Source organism: Macrotis lagotis, chromosome 1, assembly GCF_037893015.1.
Source record: "Macrotis lagotis isolate mMagLag1 chromosome 1, bilby.v1.9.chrom.fasta, whole genome shotgun sequence".
NCBI classification, from domain to species: Eukaryota; Metazoa; Chordata; class Mammalia; order Peramelemorphia; family Peramelidae; genus Macrotis; species Macrotis lagotis.
The window spans coordinates 50,518,038-50,543,260 of NC_133658.1; the positions used below are offsets into that span (position 1 = coordinate 50,518,038).

The 25,223-nt window shown below is 35.8% G+C and overlaps 1 protein-coding gene across 3 annotated transcripts in view; it reads left to right on the top strand.

The window, feature by feature from the left end:
- Positions 1 to 25,223, top strand: part of FANCA (FA complementation group A) — a 115,079-nt gene that overhangs the window by 48,518 nt on the left and 41,338 nt on the right. For all 3 annotated transcript variants that reach the window (XM_074200767.1, XM_074200759.1, XM_074200774.1), the window contains 7 exons: positions 7,174 to 7,281; positions 9,619 to 9,752; positions 10,130 to 10,200; positions 12,095 to 12,194; positions 14,371 to 14,558; positions 18,019 to 18,115; positions 24,663 to 24,839. In XM_074200767.1, the coding sequence (XP_074056868.1) occupies positions 7,174 to 7,281; positions 9,619 to 9,752; positions 10,130 to 10,200; positions 12,095 to 12,194; positions 14,371 to 14,558; positions 18,019 to 18,115; positions 24,663 to 24,839 (875 nt within the window). The remainder of the gene's footprint in view (positions 1 to 7,173; positions 7,282 to 9,618; positions 9,753 to 10,129; positions 10,201 to 12,094; positions 12,195 to 14,370; positions 14,559 to 18,018; positions 18,116 to 24,662; positions 24,840 to 25,223) is intronic.

A 25,223-nucleotide genomic window follows, 5' to 3' on the forward strand; every position in this document is an offset into this window, starting at 1 on the left:
CAAAATGGAACTAAAGGAAGCTGAAGACTTTGCAAGAAATTAGGAAGAAATAAAACTTCCAAAAAACCCTAAAATTTGAAGAAAATGTGAAATATCTCATTGGAAAAGCAACCAACCTCAAAAAACAGATCCAGAAGAAAAATTTAAAATTATTGGGATGGGATTGGGGGAATGGGGGGGGGGGAAGGAAGGGGGGAATAGGTGATAGAAGAGAGGGAAGATTGTGGGAGCAGCTACTCAGATGCAACACGATTTTGGACAGGGACAGAATGAAAGGAGAAAGAGAATAGAATAAATGAGAGTGGGGAGGAATAGAGTGGAGGAAAATACAGCTAATAATAGCATTTGTGGGAAAAATACTGAAACAACTTCTCTGATGTACTTAAGATAAAGAAGGCAACTCGCCCAGAGACAGAGCCATCGCAATCTGAACATAGACCGAATTATATTTTTTTCTCTCATTCTTGAGTTCTCTCTTTTCTTGGGGGGGAGGGGGTTTATATTTACTCTTACAACAAAATTATTGTAATAATATAAAATAACCCCCCCAAAAGGAAAAAAATTTAAATAAGTTTCCAAATCCAAAGCCTTCAAAAAATCAAAATATAATTGGCCTGGGTCAAGAGGTATTAGAACAAGGCTTCTCATTTTATGTTTGGCAGTCCTGTGATACCTATGTATTATTTCTCAGAATAACATTTTAAATGTATAAAAAGCTGTGATTACAAAGGAAAAAAATAAAAGAAGAGCACATTTAAGGTCCAATATGTTACTTTTGCAGTTTTCCTGCTTCTGAATTTTCTCTTTATTCTAGAGGAATATTAAATGATTTTGAATAGACTATGCCAATATAATAGAAATGTCAGTACTACCACAGTTAATTAACAGTTTTCACTTAATAATCAAACTAATATAATGATCCTTTAACAGAGCTACAGAGAACAATTTATTTGGAAGAACAAAAGATCTAGAATGTCAATGAAATGATGAAAAAATTATAAGTTAAGGGGGACTAAGACTTCTTGACCCCAAACCAAATTATAAAACCTGCCATCAAAACCATTTGTATTAGGTGAAAAATAAAGAAGTAGATCAATGGAAAACCAGAAATATTTGACCTCAATAAAACCCAAATTGTAAATTTCCTAGGAAAGCATTCTCTATTTGATAAGTTTTGGAAAAACTAGAAAGCAATCTGACAGAAAATGAACTTAAATCATCTATTTTATTTATTTATATTGTTTTTTGAAATTTTACAATTTCCCCCCATCTTACTTCACCCCCCCACAGAAGGCAATCTGATAATCTTTACATTGTTAAACCAACAATTTAAAACAGATAAGTGAACAGATAAATGAACCAAATGTTAAATTATTTTAAAAAATCTGAAGAGTATTCTCTTTCACAATTATGGTTAAAGGAAAAGATCTTAATCAAACAAGGGTTAGAAACACTTTTTTAAAAAAGTAGGTAAGTCTTGAATACATGAAATTGCAGTGATTTTACACAAGAATTAATGACTTGTTTTTAATAGATATGAAAGGAAGTAGTTGTATGAGGGGGGGAAAAAATCTACCCAATATCTTTAAAAAGGACTTGGTATTTAATAAAGATTTGGTAAGCAGTAGCCTGAGGGAAGAAAAATCTGATTATAATAAGGGTGTGTGTGTGTGTGTGTGTGTGTGTGTGTGTGTATGCTATCTTTATATGGATATATACATATATATATGAATTTTAAAATTCATTTTCAGTTTTTGAGTTCCAAATTCCCTTTCCAGAAGCAACCCAATATGATACTCGTTTGTGAAATTATGCAAAACATATTTCCATATTAACTATGTTGAATAAAGTGTAACAAAATAAAGTGGAAAAAGTAGGCTTTAGTTTGCATTCATAGTGAACATCAGTTCTCTCTGGAGGTGGATAGCATTTTTCATCATGAGTCATTTCGAATTGATGTAGATGATTCTATCAGTTGATCATCATTACATTGTTACTGTGTACAAGTTTCTCTAGTTCTGCTCACTTTACTTTGTTTGATACTCTGTATCAAAGATTTTTTTGAAACTATCCCTCTCATTATTTCTCCTAGCACAGTAGTATCCTATTGCAATCATATACCGCAACTCGTTCAGTCAATCTCTAGTTGGTGGGTATGTCTTAAATTTCTAATTCTTTGTCACTACAAAAAGAGCTGCTATAAATATTTTTGTACAAATAAATCCTTTTCTTTGTTGTCTTTCGAATACAGATCTAGTAATGATCTGGGATCAAAGGGAGTATGGGATTAAAGTTGTATTAATCAAAGGAAATACCTATTTCTGTTAGGTCTTTGGGCATTATTCCAAATTATTCTCCAGAATAGTTGGATCACTTTACAGCTCTGCCAGAAGTGTATTAGTATATCCATTTTTGTACACCTCCTTCAGTACTTGTCATTTTTCTTCTCTGTCATGTTAGCAAATTTGATAGACATGAGGTAGTACCTTAGAATTGTTTTAGTTTGCATTTCTCCATTAGTGATTTGATAGTTTTGATTTTATCTGAAAACTGCCAGTTCATATTCTTTGGTCATTATCATTTGGAGAATGACTCTTGTTTTTTATAAATTTGACTTGATTCTCTACATTTGAGAAAGAGGTTTTTGTCAGAAAAACATTGATTTCTTTTCATTTTGGTGCATCAATTTTGTTCACAACTTTTTTAATTTCAGGTAATTAGAATTATTTATTTTACCTCTGTGTCTTGTTTGGTCAAAAAATCCTGCCTTACCTCTAGCTCTGACAAATATTTTTTCATATTCCCCTAATTTGCTTATCATATGACCCTTTATGTCTAAATTATAGGCCTATTTTTTTATCTTGATATACAGAGATGTTGGTCTATGCCTATGTTCTGCCAGTTTTTCCAGTTTTTGTTAGTGAATTCTTTCCCCAATAACTTGGATCTTTGGATCTATTAAATACTAGATTACTCTGGCTGTTTATTTCTATAGATTACACAGTGTCCCTATTCTATGCCGCTAATCTACCCTTTTAGATCTTAATTATTACTAGCATGTTTTGCCAAATAGTTTGAAATCTACTACTGCTAGACCTAACCACATTTTTTTCTATTGATTCCCATGATATTCATGACATTTTGTTATTTTTTCTAACTATAAAATAATTATTTAGTTATTTGATTGGTATGCCATTGAATAATTTTGGTAGAATTATCACTTTTCTTATTTTGGCTTAGCCTACCCATGAACACTTAATTTATTTTCAGTTTTTTAGATCTGTCTTTATTTGTGTGAAAAGTGTTTTGTAATTGAGTTCATATAGTTCCTGGTCTTCAAGCTACATAGAAAAACAACAAGTGTATAAAACCAAAATCCCTGCCCCAACAGATAAGTAATCAAAGAATATAATGATGATGATGATGACGATGATAGTCTATGAATAAACATTTGTCAAAAGAATTACAAACTATTAACCACATGAAAAGAGTTTTCCAAATTACTCAAAGTAAGAGAGTTGTAAGCCAAAATAACTACACATCTAGCAAACTGACAAAGATGACAAGACAGTAATAGTTAATTTGGAGACATTTTAGAGAGACAAGAAAACTAACTGAGATCTGGTAGTCATTCTGGAAAGTATTAAGTGATTACCGTATGTCAGACCCAATGCTAAGTGTTGAGTGTGTGAAGACAGGAAAAACAACCCTTGCCCTCAAAGGACTTATATTCTACTGCCAAGCAGAGGACTTGTATTTAAAGGCAGTCTTCTTTATTAATTAGTAAATATTAGGGGCTGATGTAAAGGTGAACTTTAGAAAAAGTAGGATGTATAGTAATGGGAAGAGATAGAGACAAGGATAACAACTGGAATTAGACCAATTTGCAGGAGTCCAGGTGAGAGGGCCTGAACTAGTGTGAATACTTGTGGGTAAAGCAAAGGGAATGGAAACCAGAGGTGTGTGAAGGCACCAAGATTTAGCATTGATCAAATGAGATGTCAAAGATGAGGTGAAAGGTTCAGCATTCTGGACAAGATGGTGGTACCCTTGACAGTAAGGAAGTTGAGAAGGGAGGTGAGTTTAGGGGAAAAGATAATGAGTTTGAGATGTCTCTAGACCATCCAAGTGGAAATGTTCAGCAAGCAGTAAGGGATTGATGATGGGAATTCAGGAGAGATATTTGGGATAGATGTATAGACAACTTTATCTGCTTAGAAATGTTCCTTAAGTGCTAATAGTGATCATTATTTTTTTTAGATGTTAATATTATCTGGGTACTTTTCAGAGAATCTGAAAATTTGAAGAATCCTTAGAGGCATTTTAGTTCAAGAATTTCCCCAGATTTAGCCCAACATTCTAGTTTTCATTCTATTTTTAGATTCTAATTCTGTCATTTGACATGTTAACTATCCCTTCTAGTTTGTTGTCTTCTGCCAATTTGATAAACAGGTTATCCATACCTGATGCAAGGACACTATGGTAGAGACTTGCCCTCAAGTTGCTGTTGAACCCTTCATCTTTGAATCTAACCTTACACACAGTTTCTTATCTTCCTAAGTGTTCTATTCTCTAAATTAGAGATGTTAAACATGTGGCCCACAACACCTATTGTGGCTAAAATAATATTAAAATGTAATTGGGAGGGGGTGGCTAGGTGGCGCAGTGGATAGAGCACTGGCCCTGGAGTCAGGAGTACCTGAATTCAAATCCGGCCTCAGACACTTAATAATTACCTAGCTGTGTGGACTTGGGCAAGCCACTTAACCCCATTGCCTTACAAAAACTAAATATATATATATATATAATTGGGAAATATTTAACAAAACAAATAAAAATACAATAAGGCAAAGATCTTATTACATTGTAGATCTGTCTATAGAAAACCCCCAGGGATCTTTATGCCCAGAATAGTATCCCCCATTTCTATTTGAGTTTGATCCAACTGATCTATCTCTTTATTTTCATCTTTTCCACAAGAATAACCTGATAGGCTTTGAAAAGTGCTTTGCTAAAATATAAACAAACTCTTTTTTTCTGCATTCCCCTGCTCTGTCTGTGTAGTTATCTGTCAAAATGGAAATGAAGTTATCCTGACATCTCAGTGAAGCTGTACTTGCCCCTTTACCATCCCATCTTACTCTATAGTCACTACCTATACTTCAAAAGACAGCAATAAGGTTGCTCAGAGTCAAACACACCAGCTTGTAATTTGTAGGTTCTGGTCTTTCCCTTCATTGAAAATATTAATTGGATTTCCCTGGCATTTTAAGATTTATAAAGCCTTTTATGAATATGATCTCATTTGATTCTCACAACATCTGAGGTAGGTGGTACTATGTCCCCATTTTACAGATAAGAGATTGAGGCACAGAGAAGTTCAGTGATTATTTGCCCAATTGAAAGGTCATTGTTGGGGGAGGCTAGGTGGTGCAGTGGATAAAGCACTAGTCCTGGAGTCAGGAGTACCTGGGTTCAAATCCGGTCTCAGACACTTAATAATTACCTAGCTGTGTGGCCTTGGGCAAGCCACTTAACCCCATTTGCCTTGCAAAAACCTTTAAAAAAAAAAGAAAGATCATTGTTGGTGGCTAAGGAGTCACACTAGTCAATATTTGAGAACTTGGGGTGGATATCAAAAGTATTGGAGATGTAAAAGCATCATCCTGAGCCTCTTATCTTCCTGGGCATTTGCTCCCTGTTGTCAGCCTTTTGTATTTTGTCCTTTCCAGTCAGAAAATCAGACCAGCTCGGTAGTGCAGTAGATAGAGCCCTGGCCTTGGAGTTAGGAGGATGAAAGTTCAAATCCAGCCTCAGACACTTGATTCCTACTAGCTGTTTGACCCTTGGGCAAATACCTTAACCCTGACTGCCTCGCATCCAGGGCCATCTCCAATAATCCTGATTGATATATGGCTACTGGACCCAAGATGACTTTGGAGGAGAAGTGAGTGGTAATTTTGTATAGCTCCTCCCGTCACTTAAATCCAATTCATCTGTCCTCCCTGATGTCATACTCTTCTTTAAAATGAGGGACAGAGGCGGTTAGGTGGCTCAGTGGATAGAGCACTGGCCCTGGAGTCAGGAGTGCCTGAGTTCAAATCCTACCTCAGACACTTAATAATTACCTAGCTGTGTGGCCTTGGGCAAGCCACTTAACCCCATCGCCTTGCAATAAACCTAAAAAAAATGAGGTACAACATCATCAGAAGATAATGTGCCCTCGTAGAGTAAAGAAGCAAAATAAAAGCTGGATTACTCGGCAGAATAGGTTCTGCTGTCTCCATCTGATTTCATTAATCCTGTTCCTGACTTTAAAACAAATTTTTATTGTCTTTTGCTTGCCCCTACTTCTTCTGAGCTTTAACACTATTAACAATGAGTTTATCTTGCCTCACAGATGTCTTGATAATTAAAATCCCCTGGATCTGTTTCCCAAATTACTCATTTCTTCTTTCCTTTGGAATGATCTGTCATACATACTAATGACAATATCACTTCTGTTTCTACTTCTGTGGATCTTCACCAAAAGGTACCCCTCCTATCCTTTTTTTTTCCAGAATTTCTTCACCTGAGAATGCCTTTTTTTAAAATATACAATGCTGCTTTACCCTAACCCTGACTTTCTCCATCATGTTTCTTTTAAATAAGGCATAATAACTTTCCAGAGCCATATTTCAATTACTGAGTCTTATCCTACCACATCTGTTAACCTTGTTAGTCAAATTTACCTCCTTAGATTAGGATTTCCATAGAATGTGCATTTTTTATGCATAGTGTAGGCATTTATGGCTATGAGTTCTGTTGCTTCCTTCTTTCTTATTTTTAGTTTCTGGGAAACTTTTGGACTTCACTACCTCTATTCTTCCTAAAATTTGAAGAATTTCAATTTCTCTTGTATCAACTCTTGTTAAAGCACTCTTTTCTTGGCTAGACACCTGACATTGCTATATTTTATATCTTTTGCCTATATTACTTTGTATCTTAGATTTTAATCAGCAGTAGTTCTTGATTTTAACCTTAGAATATGTGTTAAATTCTATGTAAAAGTCCATGTAAAGCTACTGTTATTCACACATAGAAAAATGAATCTTCTTGAAGTAGAGATGTTTGAGTTATTTGAAATTAATAAGCAATTATTAAAAGATACATAACAAGTTTCATTTTATATAGAACGCATATTAAAAATGGACCCTGGCAATGCTGAAGAACCGTTGGAACAGTTAAAAGGTGCATTAGAAGAATTGAGAACCTTAATAATTGACCCTACCAATTATGAAGGTGAGTTGGTGGCAATTAGATTCCTTTAAAATATCTGTCTTTAAATGTGAAGGTATTTGAAGGGACTTTATTAATTATAACTGGATGAGATTTTATGTCTTTTTTAAAATGTAATTTTCTGGGATAAATAATTATGAATGAAGTAATTTAATTCTCCAGAGTTTCCCTCAGAACTTTGGACCAATTCTTTTACCTTTAAGTATGCTATCTTCCCACTTCTTTTAAGTTTATATGATTTAGTTCTCTTTTCCCTAGTGATAAAATCTGATTCAGGGACAAGAGCATGTTAAGAATACTGTCTTCCAGAAATGTGATAAAAGCTGAGTTCTGTTCAAGCTGTCACAAGTCTCTTGAGGACAATTTTTTTAAACTAATGACATCCCAGTCAGAAAGGTTCAAGGAACTTAATGACATGCTTATAAATATACCATCTTTAAGATATGTGGACTGTCAAAAAATAGAGCCTCAAGTTCTAGAGGTTTCAACACCACTCACTAATTCTTGTGATCAAGGTGAAGGCTTTTTTTCTCCTATATATTGCTTAACTTTTTGTATATATATTTTTTATTTTTGCAAGGCCATGGGGAAGTTAAATGTTGAACAAGAATTTAAGGTCACACAGCTGGTAATTATTAAGTGACAGGTTGAATTTGAACTCACGTCCTCCTGAATCCAGGATGGGTGCTCTATTCACTGCACCACCTAGCCACCCACCTTCTGTAAAATCTTGATAAAAACACTAACCTAGGCCTTGGATATTCCATTTGAATTGTAAAGTACTCAATGTTTCCAAATATTCTGCCAAAGGCAACTGGGAGTTCTTAGATATATGTGAAATTGACTTTAGAAACTGGATTTTTTTGTTGAGAGATTTTTAGTATGAAATTGTTTTCAAAGAGTCTTTGAGAAGCTTTAATAAAGTTGTAGTTCATTTAATGAATTTTGAGGATTCATCCCATCATACTAATAGATAGGTCTGCTCAGCTTTGTAACCTAGTATCCTTTGAAAGGGAATACTTAGCTTTTAAAATAGAAAGTCTCTTTAAGTCAACACCTTATATTTTAGTATTGAAATCTGAGATTGTGTTAAAACCAAAAACTTCTTGACAACTCAGAATAGCCCAGTTTCAAAAGCATTTCAACATTTAGGTTGGTCAACTCCTGCCTAAGAGAGAACTCGCTATTACAGGAGATGTCTGGGGTGTAGAGCCTGCAAAATTTCACATTGAGAGAATACTTGCCATCTGCTCAGTCTGGGGAATTCGCTAATGGCTGAGGTTTAAAAATCTTTTATGGGAGAAGGATGGTTGGTTTAAGTTAAGATACAAAATGGCAGGGTTTCACCACAGGTTTCAGGCAGTTAGACCATTCCATTCTAAGATAATGAGTTATTGAAGGCTTTTATGAAGAGGGCAGCTACTTGGTAGAAGGGATCTAATTAGGAAAACCTGCTTTTAAGAGAAAATCCTGCTTTAGACATTTACTAGCTGTTTGACTCTGGGGAGATAACCTTTAAAATGGAGCTGTTATGGCATCTGATATGGCACTCCTTGACTGTATCTTAAACCTTAAAGCACTGTACAAATACTAGTATTATTATTATTTCAGATTTATAATTCTTTCTCTCAATGTCAGTCTTAAATGTGTATTAACTCTCATGACTGCATCATTATGATCACAATTGTTCACTTTTTTTTGAGTGCTTTATATAGTTATTGCTAATATTATCCCCACTTTACAGATGAGAAAACTGAGGTTCAGATTAATTAAGTAATTTGCCAGTCTTGTAAGTCTTCTGATTCTAGAGCTCTTTACATTACTCTGTGTTTACCTTCTGCAATTTGAAATAAGTTCTCATATCTTTTTGTTTCTGTTTTATGTGAGGCAATGAAGTTAAGTCACTTGGCCAAATGTACACAGCTAATAAGTATTAAGTGTCTAAGGCTGAATTTGAATTCAAGTCCTCCTGACTGTTAGGCCTGTGTTCTATATTTACTGTGCCACTTAGCTTCCCTTGGTTCTCATATCTTTTGCTGGTTAAGGCCTTTGATTCTCAGAAGAGGGAATATAATCCATTCTAGATTATCTATAAACTCTTTTATGATCACCATGTTATATTTAACTCGAAGCACATTGAGACCAGTTTGAACTAGACCTTGTAGACATACTTAGCTGATCCCTTCCTCTTCTTACATCTAGGTAAAGTCATATGTTAACTAGAAAAATAAATTGATTTAAGTAATAAATATATTCTTTTTTCTCTTTCTTAACCTTTCTATTCATCACCCCAATCCCGACTCTTCCCTCTCCTATCTTTGTGGCCCTTTCCACAAACAGCTTTGTCTGCTCAGGTTGCAGTGATCTCTGGGAAACTGAAAGTTATTCTGGGAGACAGTGATGACAGTAGAATTGAGACATCAAGGATTCACCTTAACTTCAATTCTCTGAAACTTGGGCAACGGGAACAAAAAGTGAGTATGCTAGCTCAAAATCGAGAGGGTAGCTGCTAGGAGAAGGAAATGTGAGCACTTCTGTGTTTATAAAATGTATTCATTCAATGAATTGGTCCTCTCCCAAATAAATCCTGAATGAAGAATTTATATATTAGGTTGGTTTTAATTCAGTTAATGGATACTTATTAGCTTGAGCCTTGTTTATTCCTTGGACTTGAAAACAGGTTACCTTGAAACTGGTTTTCTCTTTATCTCCCACTAGCATATTTTGTATTCAGAGTTACATTTCAAAGTTTTGTTTAGGTGTATGTACTGTAATATCTATGATGTAATGTTATTCTTATACATGGAACTTGCACTTCCCAAAATGAATGCAAATTTATTTTTTGTCCTAGATCACTGATCTTTTGCTGACATCTTTTTGCCAAAACCTAATGGCTTCTTCTAAATTCAATCCACCTGATAGGTAAATATGCTACTTTCTCTTAGGTTTTGAATTAACTTAATGGGAAGCCTGACTACTTGATAACTTGTTTTTTTACAGTAACAGTTAACATTTCTTTAGTACGTTATAGTTTACAAAGTGCTTGTTAATCCACATTATCTCACTGGATTCACCCAACTCTATGAAGTCCTCATTTTACCAATGAGGAAACAAGCTTAGATTAAGTGACTTGTCAAAGTCATACTTTTAGTATCTTTGATTTGGATTTGAACTGACTCCAAGTCTATCTCTCTATTCTTTGATTCTAAAAGATAATGGAAATAATCCTTTGATTTCCAGTTCATTAATGTTTTCCAAATAATTGAACAGCAGTTTGCTTCTATCTTGGGAAACTTCAGTAAACCTGTCAGTCTGATTTTGAACAATTCTCTATTCAGTGTCCTGATAGGCTGAGTCACAAAGGAACCATGTCAAGGAACCACAAGGTCTTTTAACTTTTTTATATTCTTTAGAGCCCTAACATTTATATAACTGAAATAACCCTATCCATGTTGCCAAGAGTTTGTAATGCTTCCTAAATGAAACTTCCTAATCCTCCAGAAAACTGGACTAGTCTTTACTTTGTTTAATATTTTGTGAAAGAACCTTCTTGATTTAGGCTGCAAACTTCTCCTGAGGTAAGTGACTGCTTATGGTATGGACTTGGGATGAACTAACAAGCTGGGAAACTTGTCTGCTGCTCAGCATCACTGGGAAGAGTTGTGGGAAAAGCCTTGCAGTTAGAATAAAAAAACATTAAGAACAAGGATTTATTTCTAACCTTTCATTAGACTTCTTGTGGCCTAAAAGGTGCTTCTTCTACATTATGTGACTAGTCATTTCGGAACTGGATTAAGGATATCTTTAGATAGATCTTTAGATATCTTGCTGAGAGCCCTCTCTTTTTAAATTATACTTTACTATAGGTTATTTTGTGTCATTCATATCTATAAAAGATGATTATGAAGTTGATTCCTATCTGGTAACATGGTTCTGAGGCAGCCTTGCCTAGTAGAGAGCCAGTCTCAGGCTTGTTTTCGAGTCCTGTCTCTGATACCAAAGGGTGAGGGAACCTTGAACAAAATGCATCACTTAACCTCTTTGTGTAATAAACCTCTCTTAGACTTAGGTGTGTAACAGATCTACATTGACAGGCACTTCTTCCTCTGGAATTTCTGACACCAGTGAAATCCTGGGTTTGGACCAATACAGCTTTGACCAGGAGGAGGAGAGGGGTATTTTGAGACTGCGCTTTTTTTTTTTTTTTGCAAGGCAAATGGGGTTGTGGCTTGCCCAAGGCCACACAGCTAGGTAATTATTAAGTGTCTGAGACCGGATTTGAACCCAGGTACTCCTGACTCCAGGGCTGGTGCTTTATCCACTGTGCCACCTAGCCGCCCTGAAACTGCGCTTTCTTTAATCCCATCATGTTCATATTCATCTTTTCAATCCTTCCTCTTTTTTCAGAGATTTTTGTAGAGCATCTTTCCCAAGATTAGCCTAATGGACTGTTGTACTAATCTTCTCAGTAGTATTTCTTGTTTTGGGTTTGTTTTTTTTTTGTCAAGGCAGTGGGGTTAAATGACTTGTCCAAAGTCACACAGCTAGGTAATTAAGTGTCTGAGACTGGATTTGAACTCAGGTCCTCCTGACTCTAGGGTCAGTGCTTTATCCACTGAGCCACCTAACTGCCCCCTCAGTACTATTTCTTGACATTGAATACTAAATAATCCATTTCAGGGAAGTATTTTAGCAATAAGAATCTTAGGTTCATAAGAGATTGCCTTTAGTCATCTCACCTTTTTACACTGGAAGTTAAGGTTATTCACACAACTATCAATACAAATGATCCTTTATATCATTTATCTTTCTGCAGGCAAGGCTCCTGGCCATCATTGTTTGTGAAGATGATCTGTGGACAAAGGCATTTCTTTCCTGCATTGTTTGCCAGATTCTGCCAACTTATATACCATCAGGTTTGGTTTTCTGACTTAATATTTCAGTGACCCACCTCCCACAAAGTACTTGAGCCCCAAATGCCTCCAGTTGCACACTGAACAACAGTCTATTCTTTGCTCTGAGGATGAAGAATTGTTATTCACTGAAGCAATGTGCTTTTGCAATGGGAGATGATTAACAAAGAGCAGGTATTTCACCATCCCCAAGACCCACTTTTTCTCAGCTTTCTTCCTTAAGAAGAAAGTTCTTTTCCACTTGACAGAATTGATAATGTAGCTGATTAAATTCATCCTATTCACAACCTTCATCATCCTATCAAGGATGTTAAAATATAAAGATTATATCTGCTCTGAATGCAATTCCCTGAGGAGAGTGGGGGAGAGACCAGGTTTCCATTCCCACTTATATGCCTTTTGGATTGTGTCTTATTCAATTATCAAACACTTTTAGGTGTCTCCTGTGTATAGCCGCCCTAGTGTTCTGGGCCAAGAGTACAGAGTAAAGCAGCACACAATTCCTCCTCTCAATGAACTTTCATTTATGACACTGCAAAGACAGGTTCAGGCCAGGTTATGAAGGGGGAGTTTTTATTTTATTCCAGAGACCATAACAAACCAGTGGAATTCATTGAGTAGAGATGTGTTCAGATGTGCACTTAAAGACAATCATTTTGGCAGTTGTGTGGTGGGTAGATTGGAGCAGGGAGAGATGATGCAGCGAGTCCAATGAAGTCCATTGCAGTAGTGGAAAAAGAGATGAAATGTGATAAGGGCCTGAATTGATTCTGTAAGTTGAGAGGGAATCATGAGAAAGATGATGCAGAAGCAGAAATGACAAGATTTGTCAACTGATTTGGAGATGTGGGTGAAGAGAGAGTAGAGAATAGAGCAGGAAAGATAGGTGAGTTTGGAAGGAGAAAAGAATTGGGAGAAAAGATGTGACTGTGATGTCTCTGAGACATCTGGTTTGAAAAGTTTTTATAGACAGTAATACAGTACTGAGGCTCAGGGAAGATGTTAGGGCTATATAAGAGAAAGAAATCTGGAGTCATCTGTAGAAAGATGATTGTTAAACCTATGGGAACTGCTGAGATCACCAGGAGAGAAACAGAAGAGAAGATCTGGAGAAGCTTTGGAGAAAACCCACAAGTCTAATATAGCAAGTCTAATATAGAAGATGAAGGAGACTAAGAAAGAGGGATCAGAGAGAAAGGAGAGAGGTGAGAGGATGGTGTCACAAAGACCCAGCAAGAGTGAGGATCCAGGAGGAAGGTAACCAACAAGGTTATATGCAGTAGAGAGGTCATGTGGGATGAGAAGAAAGAAAAGATCAGGGGGGCAGCTAGGTGGCACAGTGGATAGAGCACTGGTCCTGGAGTCAGGAGGACCTGAGTTCAAATCCGGCTTCAGACACTTGATCATTACATAGCTGTGTGGCCTTGGGCAAGTCACTTAACCCCATTGCCTTGCAAAAAACCTTAAAAAAAAGATTCCTGAAACTAGAGATAGACAGTTCATCAATGAAACTTCTTAATACCATGGTGATCTACAATTATACATTCAAGCTGACTGCAGTAGAATTTTACCAGCTAGTAGAAAAATTCCATATGTTAAAGAAAAGATCAGAAAAGGCCAGATGTGGTAGTTAAAGCACTCATGATCTCTCCTCTAGTTGTTCTGTGAAAGCTGCTTCTGTGACTTAAGGTAGATTGGAAAATTGGTGAAAATGCTAGACTTCCTGAAAATATGCATTCACCAGATTGCAGCCAGGGTTGTTGGTTTATTTGTAATGTTGACATTTTCCTAAAATCACTAAAGAATGTCAAAGATTCTCTAGTTTGGAGAAGGTGATTGAAAGCAGCAGATTTTTTCTTTTCTTTTTTTTTTTTCTTTTGGATGTGAATCCTTTTGAAACAGCAGCATCTTCCAGCCTCCAGACAACTTCCTGGGGCTTGTTGAATTCAGGTTGGGGTGGCTTGGTGGCTCAGTGGATAGAGTGCTGGCCTTGGAGTCAGGAGTACCTGAGTTCAAATCCGGCCTCAGACACTTAATAATTACCTAACCGTGTGGCCTTGGGCAAGCCACTTAACGCCATTGCCTTAGAAAAATCTTAAAAAAAAAAAAAAAGAATTCAGGTGTGGTTGCTTTGGAATAAATTCCTCTCCTTTTTATGATTTTTCTATTTTGATTTTAGGGTGAATTCCTGACTGACATTCATATATTAGGCCTAGCTGCCCTAGCAGTTCACCTGAATGAATCAAAGTCCTTTGTTCCAGAATTGATTCTTGGAACCTCTGCCCATGCCAAGACTCATTCAGTCATGTCCTTCTGGGAGAATCTTCTCACATGTAAAACACCAAAATCCTTTTACCTTTGTATGAGGTAAGTTCTTTCCTTCCTTCCTGCCTGCCTGCCTGCCTTTGTCATACTAGCTAATAGCTACTATTTATCTGGCATTTTGATCCTCATGACAGCATCCCTGTGAGGGGGTGCTCTCCATTTTAGGGTGAACACCTGACTAACATTCATGATCTATATCTGGCTGCTCTGGCAGTTCACCTGAGTGAGTCAAAATCCTTTTTTCCAGAATTGGTTCTTGGAACTTCTGCTGGAAGGAAGGAAACTGGAGCTGAAAGATGGGAAGGGGTCATGAAACTAGTGAATGTCTAAGTCTGGATTCAAATTCAGGCTTTCCTAACTTCAGACTAGCTTGATGCCTAAATTATTTACTTGCCTGGTTTATAGAATTGGTTAAATCTCCCTCTTGCATTTCATAAAGTTTTTATTTAGGCAATAAATAGTTTTAGTTTATGATTTTAAATCAATCTTTAAAAAATTTTAGTGTATACATCTATGTATATGGCCTTGAAACTAGCCATGTGACCATATATTTATGAGATGCCTCAAAGTTAAGAGAGGAAAATGATAGCACTGTCACAACCAGATTGTACCTAAAGCAATTGTTGATCATATTCTAGCCATTCCTAACCATATGTTACTTTCCTCGTCTTCTTTCCTTGTCCCCCTTCTCTTACTCCACTTTTTGTTCCTTGCCTAGATCTATGGTCTACTTGCAGTATCATGTTAGAAGCAGGCCTGTTACCAGTAGCCTTCTGGTTCAGGGTTTTAGGGTCATTGAACAGTTAACAAAAACAGTTAACAAAAGAAGATTTACTTAACCTTAACATAGCAAGAATAAGTTAACAGTTTCTAGAAACAGGTGACTCCTGTGATCTTTTGATAGCTAACAAACTGGCAGAGCCCCCCCACTCCATATGGGTGTGGCTTTATGTATCTTTAGGTGACTAGAAATGTGCATTGGTGCAAAGCCCAATCAGTTTTGTTGCCTTTTAGGGAAACTAATGCCTATTTGGGACTGGGGGCAGGGCAGAATCCTGGTCAATATTGTTGACCTTATTGTGGGCCTTGCTTGAGACCCTTAAAGCTAAAGAGGCTGCTAACCCCTTCTCTAGATTTACCTCTTCTGCCTACCCTGACCTGAGGTTTGTTTTATTGGAGCTATATGTAGGAAAACTGAACAAAGGGAGATTGTTCTTTCATTTGATATATGTCTTCTCTGGAGATTCAGATTGGAATCTTGAGGCAAAGAAGTAGTAGAGGAGGAAGAAGAGGCATGAGAAAAGAAGGGGAAAAAGTAGATTTCATTCTCACACTTCTGAAGTGGACAAACTACTCTGCTCATCACTCCATCAAAGGGAGGGAGATTATAATATTTTCTCAACTCTTCATGATTGACTGATTATTATAACTACACAAATTTCAGTTTGATTTTCTTGTTGTACTTCCTATTTGCATTGCACTATAGACTTGTTTCCTAGTTTTACTCCAGTTTACATCCAATTTACATCTGTGCATATCTTTCCCTGTACTTTATTGTATTATTATTCATATTCTTTTATTGTGCTGTAATAATATGCCTTCACCTTTCATGTTTCAAAATTTATTTAGCTATTCCCTGGTTGAGGGCCAGTGTCCCTTTTTTAAAAATTAATGTCCCTTTTTGCTGTTAGAAAATTATCCAGATATCAACCAAATCATTTCTTCTTGATTCTACATTGTAGTTTTAGAAGGGGGTTGTACTGTCTAGTGTTGTTTACCAATAACAACTAAAAAGTTTCTTTAGTACTTTATAGTTAATCTTTTTATATTTATTTTTCAGTGATTTTTGAATTTCTTAAATTGTACATTGGATGAGGCAGCTAAGGTGGTGAAATGGATAGAACGTAGGACCTGCGTTCAAATCTGACCTCAGACACTTAATGATTACCTCTTTGTGTGACTTTGAACCAAGTCATTTAACCCCATTGCCTTAGTAAACCCCCCCCCCAAAAAAAAGATTGTACGTTGGTAAAATTAATCTGTTATTATTAATTCATTTGTAAAAATAATGGGATGTCATCAATTACTAAAAAAATGATAGTGTCTTTCTGCATGTTAAAAGAAAGCTTTATAAAGGGAGGAGATGACAGTAGTAACATTTGTCATGGTTCTTTCTTCTTGCTCAGGTAACCTTTGTCCTTCTGATCTATTTTTAGCCCTTGTCACTTTCTCTTGGACCTCAGAGTCTGAACTGTTATTTCATCAATTTAGTGGCTTGAATTGGTCCAAACAGGCTTTCTTTCTTCTACCATGGGGGAAATGGGAACAAGCAGTAGAGTGTTTGTGCTATGGATGTATTGGAATTATAGAAACTATTAGAAAGTCCTTCATCCTGACCTGCCTCCTCATGTAGATGTGTGAGCAAACATATGTGGGTATATATAACCTAGGCACTTGGTCTCTTCCCAGACCAAAGAAGGAATATATATTTTTTCCTTAAGTACTTTTTTTAAAAATCTCGATTAAAATGTAGTTCTAAACTTATCTCTCTAATTTTGTCTTTTCAAGATGGTTAAAGTAATAATTCCTAGGAATTCAACAGAATGAGTAATCAGTTAACCAACATACATGAAGATGGGGTGCATAATGTCCTATTCCAAATTACTCTTTTTTTTTGTTGTTTTTGCAAAGCAGTGGGGTTAAATGACTTGCCCAAGTCACTTAGTTAAGCAAGAAATATTAAGTGTTTGAGGCCAGATGTGAACTCAGATCCTCCTGATTCCAGGGCTAGTTGCCCCTAGCATTATTCTTAAATTACTCTTAAATATCTTGGGCTTTTTTCTTCTTTCTAAAACAATGCACTATTTATTTTCTGTCTGATAATTGTGATGGTGATTTCTGCAAAGTGTACTGATTTTGGTCATTTTTGGATTATGCCCTACATAGTGAAGCACAATAGCAACAAGGATGGCAACATAATAACAGCAGCAATAACAGTAGTAATAAATTGCTAGCATTTTTATAGTGTTTTAAAGTTTGCAAAAAACATTCTCTCATTTGATCCTCACAAAATCCTGTGAGGTAGGTAGTATTATTTTTATTCCATTTTGCTGATGAAGAAATTGAGACTAATAGAGGTTAATTGATTTGCTCAGTCAGTATCTTTCCAATGTAATTCTCCTTGACTCCAAGCAAACAAACATCTGCAAAGTGCTAGAGTTAGAAAGAAAAGTAAAAGACAATCCCTTCCCTCACATTCTAAGGAAGGAGATGATGTGCAAATAGCTTTGTACATTGATTGTCAGTATTGGTTATCCTATTCTTGTTCTTTATAAAATCTAGTTTATAGTTTGTATCATCTTAATAGAACTCTCCTGCTTTGAGATCCAGTTAATTTAGTTTGCTGCACAATGGTTTCAAGAGATTGTTTATTTTATGTATCTAAATATACAAGTGATTTTATATATTTATATGTGATATCCTTTCTGTTTTTCTATTTTAGGTTTTGTGTTGCAGCAATTTCTTATACTTTGTGCAAATTTTCTTCTCACTCACATGATGTTTTGTGTAACTATTTACCTGCAGGCCTCATTAAAAAGGTAAATATATATATATATATATATATATTTTTTTTTTTCTATTTCATTTAACATTGTTCTCTCACTGTTCAAATATAGTAGCATTTCCAGCCAGAAGGCAAAGGTCCCTTCTTAACTTTAGCTTTTTTTTAGCTTAAAGTGTGACACTCTGTTACATAATTTATCAGGGTTTTCTCATCAAAGCTGTTGCAGCTGTCTTCCCCAGGCAGACACAAAGAAAGCAGTGTTAGGTATTTGGTTGGTATATTCCATCTTCTCTAACTATAAATAAATGACATGATGTTTCACTCCTCATGTGTACCATGTTAAGGAAAGCAGTGATGTTTACAAAATAGATTAATGTATGATTATAATTTTCAGAAAAGAATTCTTTACAAAACGATTTAAGATCCAATGAGAGAGGGCAGAATCATGATGGTGGATTAGAAGGCACTCAGCTGAATTTCCCCAACATTACCCTCCAAACAATTTTAAAGTAGCATCTCAAACCAAATTTGGGATTTGTAGAGCCAACCAAAAGCCAGGATAAGACATTTTTTCAGCCTAAGAAATCTTAAGAGGTTGGTTGAAAAAGTTTGTGACACGGGTGTGAGGGTCTGTTTGGAACCAACAGATACAGCAAAAAGCAGTGGCAGCAACACCTTCATGAGCTCTCAGCTCAGAGAGGGTTAGGAAGGTTGGATAGCTGGTCAGGAAGAGATTACAGGGTACCCTTTGCTGGCATTGAATACAATTGTCACTAACTGATAAATGTATTGCCCATATAGAGTTGTGGATTGCAGTTTCAGGGAGGTGAGGATGAATGGGGGTCAGTCACAAGAAAATAGGGCACTGGTTTCAGTTCCGACGCAAGGAGAAGCAGCATGGCTGCAGTGGACTCAGGACTTTCTGGATAAAGAAGTACAGACCAGGAGAGCAGGACCCATACCTCTCCCTGGATCACAACACCTTTGGAAGCTTTGCAAGCTTGCAGATTCTCAGAATTGCTTTGAAAATAGCAATATGAAAAAAGCCTGAAGCTTGGTACACTGCTTTCTCACCCTTAGTGAGCAGAGAGAGTCCAACTTTAAAATAAATTTCAAAGTCAAGAAATAAGGTAGAAAAACGAACAAACAATGAAAAAAGAATTTTACCAAAAAAGACACAAAAACAATCAAAAAGACCAAGCCAAACTCAGAATTAGACAATAATATGAAAACAGCTACAATCAAAGTCTCAAATTAAAATGTTTCTTGGATCCAAGGACAACAAAAATTCCTGGAAGAGTTAAAGTAAGAGTGCTAGAGCCAAAATTGGGAAAAGAAAATTATGATGCAAGAAAATTATGAAACTCAATTGTGTATGTACAGTATTCCATCTGACTTTTCACCACTGTGGGGAGGGGGGAAGGAAATTATGTAACTTACAAATATTGTATATGCACATGGATGAATGTTGAAAAAACTTTCATAATATGTAATTGGAAAAATAAAATATCAGTTGAGAAGGAAAAAAAAGAAAATTATGAAAAGAATTAACAGCTTGGTAAAGGGGCCACAAAAATACTGAAGGAAATAAAACTTTAAAAAAGCAGAATTGACCTAATGGTATAAGAGGCATAATAATTCACTGAAGAAAAGAACTCCTTAAAAATGGAATGGCCAAATGGAAAAGATACAAACATTGAAGAAAATAATTCCTCTTTAGGTTTTTGCAAGGCAATGGGGTTAAAGTGGCTTGCCCAAGGCCACACAGCTAGGTAATTATTAAGGGTCTGAGGCCAGATTTGAACTCAGGTACTCCTGACTCCAGGGCCTGTGCTCTATCCACTGTGCCACCTAGCTGCCCCTCCTTTTTTAAAAAATTATATAAATATTCTGTTTGTTTTCCAATTACATTGGTAGTTTCTACCAATCATTTTTTTTGCAAGGTTTTGAAATTTTTTTTCTCCCTCCCTTTCCCCCTGCCCCCCAATAGAGGGCACTCTGATATAGTCTTTACATTTGCTTCCATTGTACACACAGATCTAAATTTAATGTGTTGAGATAAGAAATAGATATATACAAGGAAGAAAGAAAACATTAGAGATAGCCAAATTAAAGAATACATTTTTTTTGGTTTTTGTAAGACAGGTTAAGTGGCTTGCCCAAGGTCACACAGCAAGGTAATTATCAAGTGTCTGAGACTGAACTTGAATACAGGGCCTCCTGACTCTAGGGTCAACGTTCTATCCACTGCACCACTTAGCTGCCCCATTTTATTCATTCATTCATTCATTCATTCATTTATTTATTTATTTATGTTGGCAACTTTTAAAAATTGAAAATAATATTTTTTGGTCTTCGATTAAACTCCACAGTTCCTTCTCTGGATACAGATGGTATTCTTCATCGCCGATCCCCTAAAATTGTCCCCAGTTATTATATTGCTGGAGTGAGCATGTCTATCAGGGTTAGTCATCACTCCATGTTGTTGTTAAGGTGTTTAATATTCTTCTAGTTCTGCTCATCTTATTCAGCTTCAATTCATACAACTCTTTCCAGGCTTTGAAGAAAAATTAAAAATTAGCATTGGGAAAATGGAAGCTAGTGATTCCATGAGACATCAAGAAACAATAAAACAAAATCAAAAGAATGAAAAACCTTTTCTCTTCAGAAAAACAACTTACCTGGAAAATAGACTGAGGAGAAATAATTTAAGAATTACTGGACTACCTGAAAACCTTAATCAAAGGAAGAACCTAAAAGTCATATCTCAAGAAATTATCAAGAAAACTACTCTCATTTTCTAGAAAGAGGATAAAATAGAAATTAAAAGAATCAACTAATCACCTCTTGAAAGAGATACTAAAATGAAAACTCCCAGGAATATTATAGCCAAATTCCAGAGTTCTAAGATAAAAGAGAAAATATTTCAGAGAAAATACTCTATAAAGCAAAGGCATTAGAATATCAGCCAAGTGTAACTTAACCAGCAAAACTGAATATAATCCTTGGGAAGGAAAAATGAGTATTTAGTGAAATAGAGGACTTTCTAGCAATCTTGATGAAAAGACCAGAGAAATATGAAAGAGTAATCATGAGTTTCAAGGGGCAGCTAGGTGGCTCAGTGGATAGAGCACGGGCCCTGGAGTCAGGAGTATCTGAATTCAAGTCTGGTCTCAGACACTTAATAATTACCTGGTTGTGTGACCTTGAGCAAACCACTTAACCCCATTTGCCTTGCAAAAAAAAAGAAAACCTAAGAGTTATCATGAGTTTCAATAAAGTTAAACTGTTTACATTCTTATATGGGAAGGTAGTATATGTAACTCTTTTTAGTTTTTGTAAAGCCCATGGGGGTTAAGTACCTTGCCCAAGGCCACACAGCTAGGTAATTATTAAGTGTCTGAGGCTGGATTTGAGCTCAGGTACTCCTGACTCCAAGTTTGGTGGTTTATCCACTGGGCCACCTAGCTGCTCCTAAGTACATGTAACTCTTAAAAACTTTGTCATTGTTGGGGCACTTAGAAAAAGGCTATATATAGAGAGAGCATGGATGGGAAGGTGATTATGTTGGCATGACCCCCTCAAAAAATGGGTTGAGAAAGGGATGGCTTGGAGAAGAGGGGAAAGTGAGGTAGAAAGGGGAAATTTTTTTTCACATAAAAGAGCAAGCAAGGAGAGTTTTATAGTTTTTACAGTGGAGGGGGAAATGAGGATATGGCAGGTAATACTTGAACCTTACTCTTGCAAAAATTGGTTCAAAGAGGAAGAATACATGTACATATGGGTATAGAAATGTAACTTATCCAAGAGGAAATAATAAAGGAGAGATAAGACAAAGAGGGAATGTGATAAAAAGGAGGACAGATTAAGGGAAGCAATAGTTAAAAAGCAAAAAAGATTTTTGAGGAGGGAAAGGATAAAAAAGAGAAGAATTAGAAGATAATGTGATTAAAGAAAAAATAATAATTATAATTGTGAATATGATTGGCTTCCCTCTTCAGATAGAAGCAAATAGCAGAATGGATTAGAAAGACTACAACAACATAGCTTATATGAGACATACTTAAGACAGTATGATACACAGAGTTAAAGAGCTAGAATAGAATCTAATGTGCTTGATCTCAGATAAAGAGAAACAATAATAGACAATTAAGAGGGATAATCAGATAAATTATATTTTGCTAAAAAGTACCATAGATAACTAAAGTAATATAAAAAAATTTTACAACAATTTTCTCTGATAAAGGCCTCATTTCTCAAAAATATACTGAATATAGAACTGAGTCAAATTTTTTTTAGGTTTTTTGCAAGGCAAATGGGGTTAAGTGGCTTGCCCAAGACCACACGGCTAGGTAATTATTAAGTGTCTGAGACCGGATTTGAACCCAGGTACTCCTGACTCCAGGGCCGGTGCTCTATCCACTGTGCCACCTAGCCACCCCGAACTGAGTCAAATTTACAAAAATAAGCCATTCCCCAATTGATAAATAGTCAAAGGAAAACAGGAAGTTTTCAGAGAACAGCAAATTAAAACACCTCACACCTATCAGAATTTTCAAATGCTAGAGGGGATGAAGGAAAAATAAACTAATAAAATTTTGGTGGGGTAGTGTATGGAACGAAAGGACTATAAAACTACATAGCCTTTGATCCAGCAATACCACTATGAGATATGTAGCCCAAAGAGATTGAAGGGAAAGAACCTATATGTACAAAAACATATCAGCTCTTTTTTTGGTGACAGAGGATTGGAAATAGGGGGTGCCTAGGTGGCACAGTGGATAGAGCACCAGCCTTTGAGTCAGGAGTACCTGGGTTCAAATCTAACCTCAGACACTCAGTAATTACCTAGCCATGTGGCCTTGGGCAAGCCACTTAACCCCATTGCCTTGAAAAATCTAAAAAAAAAGTTGTGGTGAATGATTGTGGTAGAACACTAATTCTGTGGAAGTTGATGAAGGGGTGGTTTCAGAAAAACATGACAAGACCAATATATGAACTGATGCTAAGTGAAGTGAGAAGTGGAAAATAATTGTAGCCAGTAACAACAATGTCACAAAGATGATCAATTGGGAAAAACTTTGTGACTTATAATGAAAAAAACTATCCACCTCCAGAGAGAGAACTGATGAACTCTTGAGTACAAATCGAAATAAAATTTTTTTATTTGATGTATACTTCTTGCTTACTTTTTGAAATGTGGCTAATGTGGAAATGTTTTACATGATTTCACTTGTATAATAGATATATATTGCTTGCTTTGTCAGTGTATGGTGGAGGATGTTGAAGGTGGGAAGAAAATTTTAACTCAAAACTTAAAAAGAAAACTTAAAAATAAAATAAATAATAAATTTTATTATTTCTGGAAAATAGATATGAAATGACTCTTTAAAAAGATTTAAAAAACCTTAGGGATTTCCTGTGCACTTGAGGGTTTATTTGAGATTTATTCTGCAAAGGAGCATATAAACTTAGAACTGTGGGAAGTCTTTAAAATTCCATCAGAAAAACATTAAGTAGCTTTGAAACTATAATGTAAATTAAATTAATAGGTAAATGGTTCACTTTACAAAATGTCCTAACTTACTGTTTGCAACAGATTTCTGTATTTCTTACCTTTCTTAGTATGGTCCTATGTTTTAGTAGTTTAGTATTAGGTATACCAAGAAACTGAAAGGAAGGACTCAGAGTGGGAGCCCCTTGCAAAATGTAACCCTCAGTGTTTCCTTGGCACATCATAACTCTTTAATAACTTAGTAAGAAACATCAAATGTCTAGCAAAGCTTGATCACTTCCACATCCCTCTCTTTTTTATTTTTTATTTTTTTTTGCAAGGCAGTGGGGTTAAGTAGCTTGCCCAAGGCCTCACAGCTAGGTAATTATTAAGTATCTGAGGGTAGATTTGAACTCAGATACTCCTGACTCCAAGGCTGGTGGTCTATCCACTGCGCCACCTAGTCACCCCTCTCTTCCACATCTCTCTTACAACTATCTTTTTACATATTCTTGGGTGATTGGGACCAACCCTTACAAGTAGAGAAGCTTGTGTACAAGATACATTTTTCCCCTCTTTAATAAAATATAGAATTTGTTCATTTGAGAGTATTTTATATTGCTTTTCAAGAGGTTTATAATAAACTCTGTTTGATAGTTGTGTTCATTTGATTATCTCAATTGAATATTCTGCCCAGAGCCACAAATTGAATCATTAGTGAATGGATTATTAGAAAGTGAAATGTTCCTGTTCAGTTCACTTAACTACCTTTGAAAAAACTGATCTGATTCCTCTAAATTTGCCTGTTACATTCCAAGTTAGTGTTTAAAAGGCAAATGATAGAATGAAAAAACATTAAATGCTTACTGTGTGCTTTGCTGAGCACTGAGCATGTAAATAACTGAAGAGAGGTCCTTGCCCTCAAGGACTTGTATTTGGAGACATTGTGGAATGGTGCCCACGGAAGATGTTTTGATCCAGGAAATTAGAGGAATGATGAATGGAATCATAGGACTGTCAAACTGGTTTATAATTCAGTTTCTGAATTTTAAAATTTATTTATTGAGTTAAATTGCAATTATTGCAGATGCAATTTGTTGTGCTTCGAATGTACTTGGAAGCTCGAGGAACCACTTGTCAAGAAGACATAGTGAATCTCCCTTGGAGGAACTTGTCTTCTCCCTTAATAGACTGGAAGAAAGCCACTCTCTGTTTGTGGACACAAAGAAAGTTTCAAGAACTTTTGAAGGAGAGACAGTTTCAAGTAAGCTTTAAACTTTATCTTTTGTTCCCTCAAACTAAATGTTAAATATGTTTAAAATTATGCTTTTCAGGTTTTTCTAACTTGGTAGAACCCTGCATATATTTCTTTTTTTGTTTGTTTTATTTTTTATATAATATTCTCATTTTGTACAAATAATGTTTTTTTATATACATTAATAAAATATTCTTGTTTAAGAGTAAACAAAATATCCCCTCCCCAAAAAAATACAGACTCACTTGAGCAATAAAGTAAAGGGGAGAGAAAAAAATTAAAATTAAAAAAAATAATAGTAATAATTGTAGGTATAGCCAGGTGGCGCAATGGACAGAGCACCAGCCCTGGAGCCATGAGCACCCGAGCCCATATCCAGCGCCATACTCCCAA